Genomic DNA, 17,111 nt, shown 5'->3' with positions numbered 1-17,111 from the left:
AGCAGCAGCAGTAGTCAGTAGTAGTAGCATAGTAGTAGTAGTAGTAGTGATAGTGATAGTAGTGGTAGTAGTAGTAGTGATAGTAGTAGTAGTAGTAGTGTTAGTTGCAGTAGTAATAGTAGTGGTCTTGGTATTAGTAGATGGTATTAGTAGCAGTAGTATCAGTATTAGTAACATTAGTAGTGGTAGTATCAGTATAAGTAATAGTAGTGATAGTAGCAGTGGTAGTAGTAGTAGTAGTAGTAGTAGTAGTAGTAGTAGTAGTAGTAGTAGTAGAAGCAGTATGTAGTAGTGATAGCCGTAGTAGTAGTAGCGTAGTAGTAGTAGTTGTAGTAGTAGTGATAGTAGTAGTAGTAGTAGTAGTAGTAGTAGTAGTAGTAGTAGTAGTAGTAGTAGTAGTAGTAGTAGTAGTGGTAGTAGTGGTAGTTGTAGTAGTGATAGTAGTGTTAGTGATAGTATTGGTAGTAGTGGTAGTAGTGATAGTAGCGGTGTAGATAGTATTGGTAGTAGTAGTTATAGTGGTAGTAGTAGTAGTAGTAGTAGTGTGCAGTGAGAAAAGCCTCTGTCACCAATGGTGTCATGCCTGATATTCAGTACTAATCCTTTGAATTGGTTAAAAAAGTCCACTGTTCTTCACAGCTTTGAGAGAGAGGACAGTGGTCAATTTGAGGCATGGTGTCTTTGAATGGCCCATCCTACATCTAAGATGTTAGAGCACCCAGCATCCCTACCGAGTGGCCCAGCTTGACCATGACCATATTCTGATACTCTCTTATTGCAGATGTCACATGTACAGACTAAACCACCTACTCTGTTAAGGACACCATTTTATTTGGCACTTTTAAACAGGAAATGTTTCATTGTGACATCTGCCTTACGTTAATTAGTTTGTGTTACTTTTCAAATGAAATAAAATATAAATCTTCAAATCTTCTAGACAAAATATTCACATGTTGATCAAGTAAGTTATAGGTTGGTCAGTCAAGGCTTTCCGGTTCAGCCATACATATAACCTAGTGATTGGCTTAATAACAGCACTGTGAAAGGCCCTTTGCTGACAGAAAAAACTCTAACTAATTGGATTGGCATTGTAAAGTAGTAGTTGCCATGCTCTTCCTACCACACCCCAGTCACTCTTACCTGAGCCAGGTGTGGAGGAGGAGAGGGCCATGGTGGAGAGCATCATGCTGTGGTCCCTGTGTCCGTGTGTCGTCCCCAGAGGGGTGGGATGTTTTAATATTGTCTGCAGCTGTCATAATGAAGGATGATGTGACATCTCATCTGTTCTCCCCCATCTAGACTGTATCAAGATTAACTGTACTACCAGTAAGTAAAGACTGCTCACATTTAATACTCCTGTTTAAATACTGTTCTACTGTCTTTTTTCTGTATTCACAATGTGTCTTATTCATGAATGTAAATCCCCTTTAAACAAACTGCATATATATATAGGCTTCTAAAGGGTTTAGGAAGACTTTATTAAGCCTTAAAAGTTGCCGTTTGTTTAAAATATTACCTGCATGTATGTTGTCTAAGTTCATGTGTGCCAGAAAGTAGAATATTTACGTAGGTAAATGGTATATAGATGTCATATGTTTTAGATGTTTTCAGACCAGGTTGGCTAATGGGGAAAAATCTGTATTTTATAAACACATTAGCAATAGGATTTCAATCAATTACCTATACCTTAGATATACATTATGTATCATAAAGACCAGTGAACAGACCAGTGCATAGCATAGAGGCCAATGGAGATCATGGAATGTATGTATAGTATGTAATGGGCCTCAGGCAGTGTGAATCTATTCTCTTCCAGAGCACTGACTGCTGGGGAAGTGGAGGGAGAAGGGAGAGAAGGAATGGAGGTATAGAGGGAGGGAGGGGTTAAAATGAACGAGAACCCCCAATATGGCAGTCAACGGTGATTGTTCACACTCTGTTGTCTCTAATTACCAGCCTTGACGACTCTAAATTAAAACAGGCTGATATGAAACAGAGGTGTTTTAGCCACACATCATTATCCACGTTCCCCTCATTTTCTTTTTTTCCCTAAATGTTTTACCTTTCTCTCCATTCCTAGATCTATTATTTTTTCTTTCATTCCTTCTTCCTCAGTCCATCTCGGTAAATTGATGAGGCTTTTCAAAGCGGAGAGGAAATACAGAGCGGCCTTTTATTATTCTCATTAACCTGCCTCACAGAGCAGAGAGAGAGGGATGGCGATAGTAGGGCTGCCAGGAGGGAGGGAGGGATGGAAGAGAGAGAGAGAGGGAGGGAGGTAAGAAGGAATGGATGTAGTAGGAGGGAGGGAGGGAGGGAGGGAGGGAGGGAGGGAGGGAGGGAGGGAGGGAGGGAGGGAGGGAGGGAGGGAGGGAGGGAGGGAGGGAGGGAGGGAGGGAGGGAGGGAGTACAACTGCCTGTAGGGAGGGAGGGAGGGAGGGAGGGAGGGAGGGAGGGAGGGAGTTATGGAGAGAGTACAACTGCCTGTAGGGAGGGAGGGAGGGAGGGAGGGAGGGAGGGAGGGAGGGAGGGAGGGAGGGAGGGAGGGAGGGAGGGAGGGAGGGAGGGAGGGAGACAGTGATGGAGAGAGTATAACTGCCTGTAGGGAAGGAGGGAGGGAGGGAGGGAGACAGTGATGGAGAGAGTACAACTGCCTGTAGGGAGGGAGGGAGGGAGGGAGGGAGGGAGGGAGGGAGGGAGGGAGGGAGGGAGGGAGGGAGGGAGGGAGGGAGGGAGGGAGACAGTGATGGAGAGAGTACAACTGCCTGTAGGGAAGGAGGGAGGGAGGGAGACAGACAGTGATGGAGAGAGTACAACTGCCTGTAGGGAAGGAGGGAGGGAGGGAGGGAGGGAGGGAGGGAGGGAGGGAGGGAGGCAGTGATGGAGAGAGTATAACTGCCTGTAGGGAAGGAGGGAGGGAGGCAGTGATGGAGAGAGTACAACTGCCTTTAGGGAAGGAGGGAGGGAGGGAGGGAGGGAGGGAGGGAGGGAGGGAGGGAGACAGACAGTGATGGAGAGAGTACAACTGCCTGTAGGGAAGGAGGGAGAGAGGGAGACAGACAGTGATGGAGAGAGTACAACTGCCTGTAGGGAAGGAGGGAGGGAGGGAGGGAGGGAGGCAGTGATGGAGAGAGTACAACTGCCTGTAGGGAAGGAGGGAGGGAGGGAGAGAGTACAACTGCCTGTAGGGAAGGAGGGAGGGAGGGAGAGAGTACAACTGCCTGTAGGGAGGGAAGGAGGGAGGGAGAGAGTACAACTGTCTGTAGGGAAGGAGGGAGAGAGAGGAAGAGGACATGTGAGTGTAGTGCTACGGAGTTAACATTGCACATATTTTGGGAGGGAATTTGTCCTTGTATTTATTATTCAGAGACGTTGATGAATTATTGATGGGAGAAGAATCCTGAAGAGTCAGAAAATATGAGCCTTGGTTTCCTGTTTGCCGTACAGCATACAGCATACACACAATGTCACCAGGGTTTTACCTGAGGGTTGACCTTCACACTCTCTTGTTAGGTTATGGAGAAACACACTCCAAACAACAGGAAATAGTGAGCTCCATCTCCTCCATACAGATTGTCTCAAGCCATTCTGCATCCAGAGCTCCTCTTCTTTGGGGGGATGGTGGAGTCACCCGAGTGGTCACAATATTTAATTGAGTACAAAGGAATGTACACTGAGTATACAACACGTTAAGCTGCTCTTTCCATGACATAAACTGACCAAGGGAATCGAGGTGAAAGGGCTGCTACTCAATATTAGGAAGGTGTCCTTCATGTTTTGTACACTCAATGTGTATCTATAGCCTGGTGTATATAGGGGCATCAAAAATAATTTACACAAATGGTTTGCAATAACAGTTAGGCAATTCTATAACATTACCTATGCATGCCAATGGAGATTTGTAATACCTATCTATATGGTAAATGTAATGCAATTAAGAATGCTGTGCACGTCGTGCACGTTGCAAATATATACACTGCTCAAAAAAATTAAGGGAACACTTAAACAACACAATGTAACTCCAAGTCAATCATACTTCTGTGAAATCAAACTGTCCACTTAGGAAGCAACACTGATTGACAATAAATTTCACATGCTGTTGTGCAAATGGAATAGACAAAAGGTGGAAATTATAGGCAATTAGCAAGACACCCCCAATAAAGGAGTGGTTCTGCAGGTGGTGACCACAGACCACTTCTCAGTTCCTATGCTTCCTGGCTGATGTTTTGCTTCCTGGCGGTGCTTTCACTCTAGTGGTAGCATGAGACGGAGTCTACAACCCACACAAGTGGCTCAGGTAGTGCAGCTCATCCAGGATGGCACATCAATGCGAGCTGTGGCAAGAAGGTTTGCTGTGTCTGTCAGCGTAGTGTCCAGAGCATGGAGGCGCTACCAGGAGACAGGCCAGTACATCAGGAGACGTGGAGGAGGCCGTAGGAGGGCAACAACCCAGCAGCAGGACCGCTACCTCCGCCTTTGTGCAAGGAGGAGCACTGCCAGAGCCCTGCAAAATGACCTCCAGCAGGCCACAAATGTGCATGTGTCTGCTCCAACGGTCAGAAACAGACTCCATGAGGGTGGTCAGAAACAGACTTCATTTCTGGATGAAAATCCAGAAAATCACATTGTATGATTTTTAAGTAATTAATTTGCATTTTATTGCATGACATAAGTATTTGATACATCAGAAAAGCAGAACTTAATATTTGGTACAGAAACCTTTGTTTGCAATTACAGAGATCATACGTTTCCTGTAGTTCTTGACCAGGTTTGCACACACTGCAGCAGGGATTTTGGCCCACTCCTCCATACAGACCTTCTCCAGATACTTCAGGTTTCGGGGCTGTCGCTGGGCAATACGGACTTTCAGCTCCCTCCAAAGATGTTATATTGGGTTCAGGTCTGGATACTGGCTAGGCCACTCCAGGACCTTGAGATGCTTCTTACGGAGCCACTCCTTAGTTGCCCTGGCTGTGTGTTTCGGGTCGTTGTCATGCTGGAAGACCCAGCCACGACCCATCTTCAATGCTCTTACTGAGGGAAGGAGGTTGTTGGCCAAGATCTTGCGATACATGGCCCCATCCATCCTCCCCTCAATACAGTGCAGTCGTCCTGTCCCCTTGCAGAAAAGCATCCCCAAAGAATGATGTTTCCACCTCCATGCTTCACGGTTGGGATGGTGTTCTTGGGGTTGTACTCATCCTTCTTCTTCCTCCTAACACGGCGAGTGGCGTTTAGACCAAAAAGCTCTATTTTTGTCTCATCAGACCACATGACCTTCTCCCATTCCTCCTCTGGATCATCCAGATGGTCATTGCCAATCTTCAGACGGGCCTGGACATGCGCTGGCTTGAGCAGGGGGACCTTGCGTGCGCTGCAGGATTTTAATCCATGACGGCGTAGTGTGTTACTAATGGTTTTCTTTGAGACTGTGGTCCCAGCTCTCTTCAGGTCATTGACCAGGTCCTGCCGTGTAGTTCTGGGCTGATCCCTCACCTTCCTCATGATCATTGATGCCCCACGAGGTGAGATCTTGCGTGGAGCCCCAGACCGAGGGTGATTGACTGTCATCTTGAACTTCTTCCATTTTCTAATAATTGCGCCAACAGCTGTTGCCTTCTCACCAAGCTGCTTGCCTATTGTCCTGTAGCCCATCCCAGCCTTGTGCAGGTCTACAATTTTATCCCTGATCCTTACACAGCTCTCTGGTCTTGGCCATTGTGGAGAGGTTGGAGTCTGTTTGATTGAGTGTGTGGACAGGTGTCTTTTATACAGGTAACGAGTTAAAACAGGTGCAGTTAATGCAGGTAATGAGTGGAGAACAGGAGGGCTTCTTAAAGAAAAACTAACAGGTCTGTGAGAGCCAGAATTCTTACTGGTTGGTAGGTGATCAAATACTTATGTCATGCAATAAAATGAAAATTATTTACTTAAAAATCATACAATGTGATTTTCTGGATTTTTGTTTCAGATTCCGTCTCTCACAGTTGAAGTGTACCTATGATAAAAATGTCCTACTTTCTAAGTAGGAAACCCTGCAAAATCAGCAGTGTATCAAATACTTGCTCTCCCCAATGTATATACAGTATATATATAAACCTGAATGCAAGGGAGAGAAAATAATGTTGCCATTTAAAAGCTAGCTCGCAACTTATCACATTCTATTTTTCAAGTAGCCCTTATGCTAGAAAAGATTGGAGACTTATTTAGAAAATTACTATTTTAAAGTTAAAGTTATTCTCTCTCACAGTAATCAACACACTCCCGAGTGTTTGAACAGAAGAGGTAATTATGTGAAGTAGATGTTGAAAAGTAATGTTCTTTCAATCCCAATATCACATACTCAGTCTCTTTGTTTGACATTTTCAAGGGGCTTACAGGGTAAAAGCAACACAGAACAAAACACAAGGACAGGACAGGCACACTCACATCACACACAACCTAGAGTCCATGGTTGTTTGGCGTGGAGCATTCGTCGCTTTGGTGTTGAAATCATTGGGTTCCGATACTGTAGTTGCGGCCTCTGCAGTCACGTCATAGCAAGCCACATCTGGAGAAAGCTTAATAAGTAACGTCATCATTACGGAAACCATTGGTATGCACTCACACGTCGGTCGACTCTTCATCCCGAGCAGGGGGACACTCATCCGATCCCCTCTCCCCAAACATGGCAGCAGTAGTGTTGTGGCTGGGCACCGACTGTGGCCCCTGTCCTCCCCCATTGCTGGCTTGAATCTCCTGCACAATATCTGAGTACTGTGTTCCTTAGGTGTGGGGGGGAGTGGCTCATGTCCCTGATTAACTAATGAGAAGGAGCCCACGAGTAGTGCTTGTCTTGCTTCCGCGACAGGAGTAGAACAGAGTTGAGTTTGGGGGCCGTTTTTCTATGTGTGGCCACCACTCATGCTCTCAAAATGTTAACTCCCAGAGAAGACACATTTCCGAGGTGAGCAGGGTCATTATGAGATGGAGGTACGTCGGGATGCCAATGTCGTGTCTTTGGCATCAGTAAAACTGAAGACTTATCTTTATCAAAAATTCTCTGTAATTATTACGTGATTAAACTACTTAATCATGTAACTGTAATTAACTAGGAAGTCGGGGCACCAAGGAAAATATTCAGATTACAAAGTTATAATTTTCCTAATATAACTTTCAGATATTTTTATATCTGATCACTTAGTCTTCTGATTAATGAATTATTATTTACCTCACGTTAGTCTCATTCCAAACGTCGTAAATTGTTGGTTATCTGCACGAACCCAGTCTTCACTATGAGTCATCCATACATCAATTGTCTTAAAATAATGTATTTACTAACTAAGTAATTCACAGAAATGCATCACACAAACAAACAAAATAGATATGTTTACAAAGAAATGTTAGGGGGATGTGCCCTAGTGGGCTAAACCGGTATGGCGGCTTGTTAGACAGAGTGATAATTATAACAATTGAAATGCCAATCCTTTGCACATGAACGTTCACTCATTCAGGAACAATTGCAATCAATATACAGTGGGGAGAACAAGTATTTGATACACTGCCGATTTTGCAGGTTTTCCTACTTACAAAGCATGTAGAGGTCTGTAATTTTTATCATAGGTACACTTCAACTGTGAGAGACGGAATCTAAAACAAAAATCCAGAAAATCACATTGTATGATTTTTAAATAATTAATTTGCATTTTATTGCATGACATAAGTATTTGATACATCAGAAAAGCAGAACTTAATATTTGGTACAGAAACCTTTGTTTGCAATTACAGAGATCATACGTTTCCTGTAGTTCTTGACTAGGTTTGCACACACTGCAGCAGGGATTTTGGCCCACTCCTCCCTACAGATCTTCTCCAGATCCTTCAGGTTTCGGGGCTGTCGCTGGGCAATACGGACTTTCAGCTCCCTCCAAAGATTTTCTATTGGGTTCAGGTCTGGAGACTGGCTAGGCCACTCCAGGACCTTGAGATGCTTCTTACGGAGCCACTCCTTAGTTGCCATGGCTGTGTGCTTCGTGTCGTTGTCATGCTGGAAGACCCAGCCACGACCCATCTTCAATGCTCTTACTGAGGGAAGGAGGTTGTTGGCCAAGATCTCGCGATACATGGCCCCATCCATCCTCCCCTCAATACGGTGCAGTCGTCCTGTCCCCTTTGCAGAAAAGCATCCCCAAAGAATGATGTTTCCACCTCCATGCTTCACGGTTGGGATGGTGTTCTTGGGGTTGTACTCATACTTCTTCTTCCTCCAAACATGGCGAGTGGAGTTAGACCAAAAAGCTCTATTTTTGTCTCATCAGACCACATGACCTTCTCCCATTCCTCCTCTGGATCATCCAGATGGTCATTGGCAAACTTCAGACAGGCCTGGAAATGCACTGGCTTAAGCAGGGGGACCTTGCGTGCGCTGCAGGATTTTAATCCATGACGGCGTAGTGTGTTACTAATGGTTTTCTTTGAGACTGTGGTCCCAGCTCTCTTCAGGTCATTGACCAGGTCCTGCCGTGTAGTTCTGGGCTGATCCCTCACCTTCCTCATGATCATTGATGCCCCACGAGGTGAAATCTTGCATGGAGCCCCAGACCGAGGGTGATTGACCGTCATCTTGAACTTCTTCCATTTTCTAATAATTGTGCCAACAGTTGTTTCCTTCTCACCAAGCTGCTTGCCTATTGTCCTGTAGCCCATCCCAGCCTTGTGCAGGTCTACAATTTTATCCCTGATGTCCTTACACAGCTCTCTGGTCTTGGCCATTGTGGAGAGGTTGGAATCTGTTTGATTGAGTGTGTGGACAGGTGTCTTTTATACAGGTAACGAGTTCAAACAGGTGCAGTTAATACAGGTAATGAGTGGAGAACAGGAGGGCTTCTTAAAGAAAAACTAACAGGTCTGTGAGAGCCGGAATTCTTACTGGTTGGTAGGTGATCAAATACTTATGTCATGCAATAAAATGCAAATTAATTATTTAAAAATCATACAATGTGATTTTCTGGATTTTTGTTTTAGATTCCGTCTCTCACAGTTGAAGTGTACCTATGATAAAAATTACAGACCTCTACATGCTTTGTAAGTAGGAAAACCTGCAAAATCGGCAGTGTATCAAATACTTGTTCTCCCCACTGTATATATTTACGCTCAGTGTGTTGTCGGGATCTCTGTTGAAAAGTTTGTTTCTGTTGGAGAGTCTGTCCACCCTCTCTCTCTCTCTGTCGTGGTTAGAATGGATACTTCAGAGTGACATTCATTCATGTCATTATAGGATAGATGTTTCGGCGGTTGTCGGTCTTTGCGTTCAATGATACCGAATTCCTAGCTGCAGACTAGTAATTAATATCAAAGACTTGCTCTTATTCTGTCGGTATCGATAGTCTAAGAGTTTAACCACGTGGTATGGTTAAAAGATTCAGCGATCTACTCAAATCTTAGGTTTATGGTCTCTACTCAAACCTTGGCCCTCTTGTGGTAAGCTGGTCTGCAACCTTTAGCCATCTCGTAATTGAGGTAAGCTCGGTCTTCTCTCAAACCTTGGCCCTCTTGTTATCGAGGTAAGCTGGTCTGGTGATAGAAAACCTGGGTGGGGGTTTTATTCAGAAGAGCAGAAAAGGGCCTGTCCCAGGACGCAAGACCATAACTGTGCTCATGGGCGGTCCTCTGATTTAGTTAAACTCTAAAGGGAATTGGAATTTCCTTCATTAAACAGTCCAAAATCACATTACACAATTTCACAAACAGTATCATCCTCACTTATTCATCTTATACAACAATTAGATGTAAGCCTCATATATGAGGCTATTGTATAAACAGCGTTATGGTAATGTGGCCGTATTGTCTCCCATGAGTTTCACAAAATTGTACCAAACGGACCAGTTCGTAGCTGGATTCTTCACCGATCTTTTATTCCTTCTCCAGAACATAATTGTCGTTCGGTTCCCCAGTTCTGTGAGGTGGAAGAAATGTATTTGTTCTCTCTATGACACTCACTCTCTCTCTATACTGTCTGGCCATGAGGCAGGATCTTCCCTAGGAATTTTCGACCTCTCTGACCACAGAAGCCTGGTTGTAGGAGACAGAGAGAGATGGTGCCAAGGTAGGGGGATGGTGCTCGCGGTGTCCATAGAGGGCAACGTCATGACACCACCGGGGTGCAAGCAAAGTCGGGAGAAAAGGAGTATTATGATAGGGACACAGAAAGGTGGATTTCTGAGTAGGAATGGAGGGGAAAATTGAAGTGAATGAGGTTGAAGTGAATAAGGAATGCAGAGGTTGGATTTGAATTTGAGGAAGATGGCGAGACAAATGGAGATGGGGTGTTGAAGAAGGTTGGTGTCAAGAGTAAACAGCCATGTGCCAGTCTGAGTTCTGGAGGTTAAATGGAAGTGAAAGAGGACGAGTTATATTAGGTAGAAGGTTTGGTGAAGAGCTCAGAACCGAGCCTGGCATCAATGGACATGATAAAGAAGAATATGGTCCAGTACAGTGGCTTGCCAAAGTATTCTCCCCCCTTGACATTTTTCCTATTTTGTTGCCTTACAACCTGGAATTGACAATTGTTTGTATCATTTGATTTACACAACATGCATACCACTTTGAAGATGCAACATTGTTTGTGTGAAACAAACAATAAATAAGACATAAAACAGAAAACTTTAGTGTGCATAACTATTCACCCCCCAAAGTCAATACTTTGTAGAGCCACCTTTTGCAGCAATTACAGCTGCAAGTCTCTTGGGGTATGTCTCTATAAGCTTGGCACATCTAGCCATTGGGATTTTTGCCCATTCTTTAAAGCAAAACCAGCTCCTTCTAGTTGGATGGATTACGCTGGTGTACAGCAAACGTTAAGTCATACCACAGATTCTCAATTGGATTGAGGTCTGGGCTTCGACTAGGCCATTATAGACATTTACATGTTTCCCCTTAAACCACTCAAGTGTTGCTTTAGCAGTATGCTTAGCGTCATTGTCCTGCTGGAAGGTGAACCTCCGTCCCAGTCTCAAATCTGAAACAGGAGGCTGAAACAGGTTTCCCTCAAGAATGTCCCTGTATGTAGCACCATCCATCATTCCTTTAACCTCTCTAGGATCGGTGGGACGGTGGCTTCCCACTTGGCCAAAATCCAGAAAAAATGTAGCGCGCCAAATTCAAATATATTACTATAAAAATCAATCTTTCATGAAATCACACATGAAAGACTCCAAATTAAAGCTACACATATTGTGAATCCAGACAACATGTCTGATTTCAAAAAGGATTTACGGGGAAAGCACACCAAACAATTATGTTAGCTCAGTACATAGCCACAGAAAAACACAGCCATTCTCCCAGCAAAAGATAGTACTAACAAAAAACAGAAATAGAGATAAAATTAATCACTAACCTTTGAATATCTTCATCAGATGACACTCATATGACATCATGTTACACAATACATTTATGTTTTGTTCGATAATGTGCATAGTTATATCCACAAATCTCGGTTTACATTGGCGCCATGTTCAGAAATGCCTCCAAAATATCCGGAGTAATTACAGAGAGCCACGTCAAATAACAGAAATACTCATCATAAACTTTGATGAAAGATACATGTTTTAAATATAATTAAAGATACACTTGTTCCTAATGCAACCGCTGTGTGAGATTTAAAAAAAACTTTACGCAAAAAGCACACCATGCAATAATCTGAGACGGCGCTCAGATAGTAACAACATTTATCCGCCATGTTGGAGTCAACAGAAATAAAAAATTACATTATAAATATTCCCTTACCTTTGATTATCTTCATCAGAATGCAGTGCCAGGAATCCTAGTTCCACAATACATCGTTGTTTTGTTCGATAATGTCCATTACTTATGTCCAATTAGCTAATTTTACTGGCATGTGTAGTTCACGTGTCCAAACTCTCGCGCAGATGCAGGCAAACGTCGGACGAAAACTTCAAAAAGTTATATTCCAGGTCGAATAAACTGGTCAAAGTAAGTAGAGAATCAATCTTCAGGATGTTGTTATCGTTTATATCCAATAAGGTTCCAATCGGATAATTATTTTCAGTCTCTATAAGTAATGGAACGCAAGACGATATAATGAGGAAAGCGCGCGACCAAGAACTGTCAATCTGCCAGACCACTGACTCATTCCCCTCCCATCCGGTCCCACAACACAGCATAAGCTTAATTCCACGTTCTACTGACTGTTGACATCTAGTGGAAGGCGTATGAAGTGCAAACAGATCCATATATTAGAGGGAATTGAATAGGCGATGACTTTAACAACGACCAATCTCAGATTTTTCACTTCCTGTTTGGATTTTTTCTCAGGTTTTTGCCTGCCATATGAGTTCTGTTATACTCACAGACATCATTTAAACTGTTTTAGAAACTTCAGAGTGTTTTCTATCCAATAGTAATAATAATATGCATATATTAGCATGTGGGACGGAGTAGGAGGCAGTTCCCTATGGGCACGAAATTCATCCAAAAGTGAAAATGCTGCCCCCTATACCAAAGAAGTTAATTCTGACCAGTTTCCCAGTCACTGCCGATGAAAAACATACCCACAGAATGATTCTGCCACCACCATGCTTCACTGTGGGGCTGGTGTTCTCGGGATGATGAGAGGTGTTGGGTTTGCGCCAGACATAGCATTATCCTAGATTGCCAAAAAGCAAAATTTTTGTCTCATCTAACCAGAGTACCTCCTTTCATATGTTTGGGGAGTTACCCACATGCCTTTTGTGGGTAATCGTTTATTAGTTACAGTTACCATCCTCTATTAGATACAGTTTTCATCTTCTATTTCGATATAGATACCATCCTATATTAGTTACAGTTTCCATCCTCTACTAGTTACGGTTGCCATCCTATTTTAGTTACAGTTACCATCCTACATTAGGCAATGTTGCCATCCTCTATTAGTTGTTGTTACCATCCTCTATTCGTTACAGTTACCATCCTCTATTTAGTTACAGTTACCATCCTCTATTAGTTACAGTTACCATCCTCTATTTAGTTACAGTTACCATCCTCTATTAGTTACGGTTGCCATCATCTATTAGTTACAGTTACCATCCTCTATTCGTTACAGTTACCATCCTCTATTTAGTTACAGTTACAATCCTCTATTAGTTACAGTTACCATCCTCTATTAGTTACAGTTACCATCCTCCATTAGGCACTGTTGCCATCCTCTATTAGATACAGATACCATCCTCTATTAGTTACAGTTACCATCCTCTATTAGTTACAGTTACCATCATCTATTAGTTACAGTTACCATCTTCTATTAGTTACAGTTACCATGGTCTATTAGTTACAGTTACAATCCTCTATTAGTTACAGTTACCATCCTCTACTAGTTACAGTTACCATCCTCTATTAGTTACAGTTACCATCCTCTATTAGTTACAGTTACCATCCTCTATTAGTTACGGTTGCCATCTTCTATTAGTTACAGTTACCATCCTCTATTAGTTACAGTTACCATCTTCTATTAGTTATGGTTGCCATATTCTATTGGTTACAGTTATCATCCTATATTAGTTACAGTTACAATCCTCTATTAGTTACAGTTACCATCCTCTATTAGTTACGGTTGCCATCTTCTATTAGTTACAGTTACCATTCTCTATTAGTTACAGTTACCATCTTCTATTAGTTATGGTTGCCATATTCTATTGGTTACAGTTACCATCCTCTATTAGTTACAGTTACCATCCTCTATTAGTTACGGTTAACATCTTCTATTTAGATACAGTTACCATCATCTATTAGTTACAGTTACCATCATCTATTAGTTACAGTTGCCATCCTCTATTAGTTACAATTTATATCTTCTAATATTTACGGTTACCATCCTCTATTAGTTACAGTTACCATCCACTATTAGTTACAGTTACCATCCACTATTATTTACTGTTAATATCCTCTATTAGCTACAGTTACCATCCACTATTATTTACTGTTAATATCCTCTATTAGCTACAGTTACCATCCACTATTATTCACTGTTAACATCCTCTATTAGTTACAGTGTCACGTTCCTGACCTGTTTTCCCTTGTTTTGTATGTATTTAGTATGGTCAGGGCGTGAGTTGGGTGGGTTGTCTATGTGTTGTTTTCTATGTTGGGGTTTTGTGTGTTCGGCCTGGTATGATTCTCAATCAGAGGCAGCTGTCAATCGTTGTCCCTGATTGAGAATCATACTTAGGCAGCCGGGGTTTCACGTGTGTTTTGTGGATGTTTGTTCCTTGTTAGTGTTTCGCCACACGGGACTGTAACGGTAGTTTCATTTTGTTATTTTGTATCGCATATTGTTTCCGTGTTATTAAATTACCATGGAAACTAACCACTCTGCATATTGGTCCGATCCTTCTCGTCCGATGAGGAGGACGACATAGACTATCGTTACATACAGTTACCATCCACTATTATTTACTGTTAACATCCTCTATTAGTTACAGTTACCATCCTCTATTAGTTACAGTTACCATCCTTTATTAGTTACAGTTACCATCATCTATTAGTTACAGTTGCTATCCTCTATTAGTTACAGTTACCATCATCTATTAGTTACAGTTGCTATCCTCTATTAGTTACAGTTACCATCATCTATTAGTTACAGTTGCTATCCTCTATTAGTTACAGTTACCATCCTCTATTAGTTACAGTTACCATCCTCTAGTAGTTACAGTTACTATCCTCTATTAGTTACAGTTACCATCCTCTATTAGATATGTTTAGAAATAGTTGCATAGCGCAATTTCACAACGCCCCCCGCAAAATTCAAATAAGGTTTTTCATTTTTGTTTTTGTTGCCACAGGACAGATATATATATATTTTTGCAGTTTTACAGCTAATCTCATGCTATTTTACACATTTTGCCATGAGGCTGAGAGAAAATGTTGCTGTTTTAGTGCTCAGGAATTCTTGAAAGATGGTACAATCTTATTTTGATAAACCTAAGTATCAGCTATCACACCATGTAAAGGAACAACCTATTTTTTTTTACTCATAAAATGCAATTTACTGGATTTATGTCTGGACTCTGTCAGACACCATGAAAGGCATGTCATTTTTACAATTATTGTCCAGCAAGTGTTTCAAGGTCTTGATTGTTTAATTCTAACATTTGATTATGCAAATATGTAATACATATCTCCAAATGTATTTTTGTTTTGTTTTATAGCCCTATTAAATACTCCAGGGGTCATTTTGTTAGCATTTTACCCCGTTTTTCTAGATTTTGAACATGAAACTGCATTGGTAAGGCAATCATTATCCCTTAGGTCTAGCACAGTAAATACTTCAATTATTTAAGCATATATCGCAGAACAGTGATTACAGTATTTTTTCAGAATATTGACTAAGAAAATCGATCTTAAGGGGGTTAGCCATCAGTGATGAAGTTGACAAGCCACTGACATAGTTGACAAACAGATTCTCAAAACAGACATATTTTTTGCCGTTAAAAATAAACTTCAATACAAACATTTGTAAATATGGACAGTTATTCATTTGAAAGTACCCAATAAAAACATAACCATTCTATCAGATCTTTAGCACTCTGACGGAGTTGACAATATGTATATTTTTTTCTTCATTTCTCTCTGCTAATTATATGTTCAAACCACTTAATTTGGTATTGTGTTATTTAGTGTTGTCAGTTAGCGGCATCTCTGGACAGCTTTATGGAGGAAAGTCATGTTCAGAACGAACTCTAAGAACACATCACTGTCAATGAGCGGTCCTAGGCTCCCTTCCCGTGGGCGGCCTCAGTTCTGCCTTAACTAACTGCTGCCACTTCAACTTTAACATTGAACAGGCGCTGACAGAAAACAAGCTAAAAATACACACATGCACACACAACCGCACGCACACTTCCGGCGCCGACCGAGATGGCCGCCTCGCTTCGCGTTCCTAGGAAACTATGCAGTATTTTGTTGTTTTATGTGTTATTCCTTACATTGGTACCCCAGGTAATCTTAGGTTTCATTACATACAGTCGGGAGGAACTACTGAATATAAGAGCAACGTCAACTCACCATCGTTACAACCAGGAATATGACTCTCCCGAAGCGGATCTGGTGTTTTGCCTTCCACCCAATACAATGGATCTGATCCCAGCCGGTGACCCTAAACAACGACGCCGAAAAAGGGGCAAACGAGGCGGTCTCCTGGTCAGGCTTCGGAGACGGGCACATCGCGCTCCACTCCCTAGCATACTACTCGCCAATGTCCAGTCTCTTGACAATAAGGTTGATGAAATCCGAGCACGGGTAACATTCCAGAGAGACATCAGGGATTGTAACGTTCTTTGCTTCACGGAAACATGGCTCACTCGAGAGACGCTAACGGAGTCGGTGCAGCCAGCTGGTTTCTTCACGCATCGCGCCGACAGAAACAAACATCTTTCTGGTAAGAAGAGGGGCGGGGGTGTATGCCTTATGATCAACGAGACGTGGTGTGATCATCATAACAACACACAGGAACTCAAGTCATTCTGTTCACCAGATTTAGAATTTCTCACAATCAAATGTCGACCGCATTATCTACCAAGGGAATTCTCTTCGATTATAATCACAGCCGTATATATTCCCCCCCAAGCAGACACATCGATGGCCCTGAATGAACTTTATCGGACTCTTTGTAAACTGGAAACCACACACCCTGAGGCTGCATTCATCGTAGCTGGGGATTTTAACAAGGCTAATCTGAAAACCAAACTCCCTAAATTCTATCAGCATATCGATTGTGCTACCAGGGCTGGTAAAACCTTGGATCATTGTTATACTAACTTCCGCGACGCATATAAGGCCCTCCCCCGCCCTCCTTTCGGAAAAGCTGACCACGACTCCATTTTGTTGCTTCCAGCCTGCAAACAGAAACTAAAACAGCAAGCTCCCGCGCTCAGGTCTGTTCAACGCTGGTCCGACCAATCTGATTCCACGCTTCAAGACTGCTTCGATCACGTGGATTGGGATATGTTCCGCATTGCGTCCAACAACAACATTGACGAATATGCTGATTCGGTGAGCGAGTTCATTAGAAAGTGCATTGAGAATGTCGTACCCACAGCAACGATTAAAACATTCCCAAACCAGAAACCGTGGATTGATGG

General features: G+C 42.5%; 1 protein-coding gene across 18 annotated transcripts in view; it reads left to right on the top strand.

The window, feature by feature from the left end:
- LOC139571467 (neurexin-1a-like) overlaps positions 1–17,111 on the top strand; it is an 865,000-nt gene that overhangs the window by 328,708 nt on the left and 519,181 nt on the right. For 8 of the 18 annotated variants that reach the window (XM_071394368.1, XM_071394375.1, XM_071394366.1 and 5 more), the window contains one exon: positions 1,300–1,326. The exons of the other annotated variants lie outside the window; for them this stretch is intronic. In XM_071394368.1, coding sequence (XP_071250469.1) covers positions 1,300–1,326 — 27 coding nt within the window. The remainder of the gene's footprint in view (positions 1–1,299; positions 1,327–17,111) is intronic. 18 annotated transcript variants of the gene reach the window in all.

The sequence above is a fragment of the Salvelinus alpinus genome, chromosome 3 (assembly GCF_045679555.1).
Source record: "Salvelinus alpinus chromosome 3, SLU_Salpinus.1, whole genome shotgun sequence".
In the NCBI taxonomy this organism is placed as follows: domain Eukaryota; kingdom Metazoa; phylum Chordata; class Actinopteri; order Salmoniformes; family Salmonidae; genus Salvelinus; species Salvelinus alpinus.
This window is presented reverse-complemented; position numbering and strand designations above follow the sequence as displayed.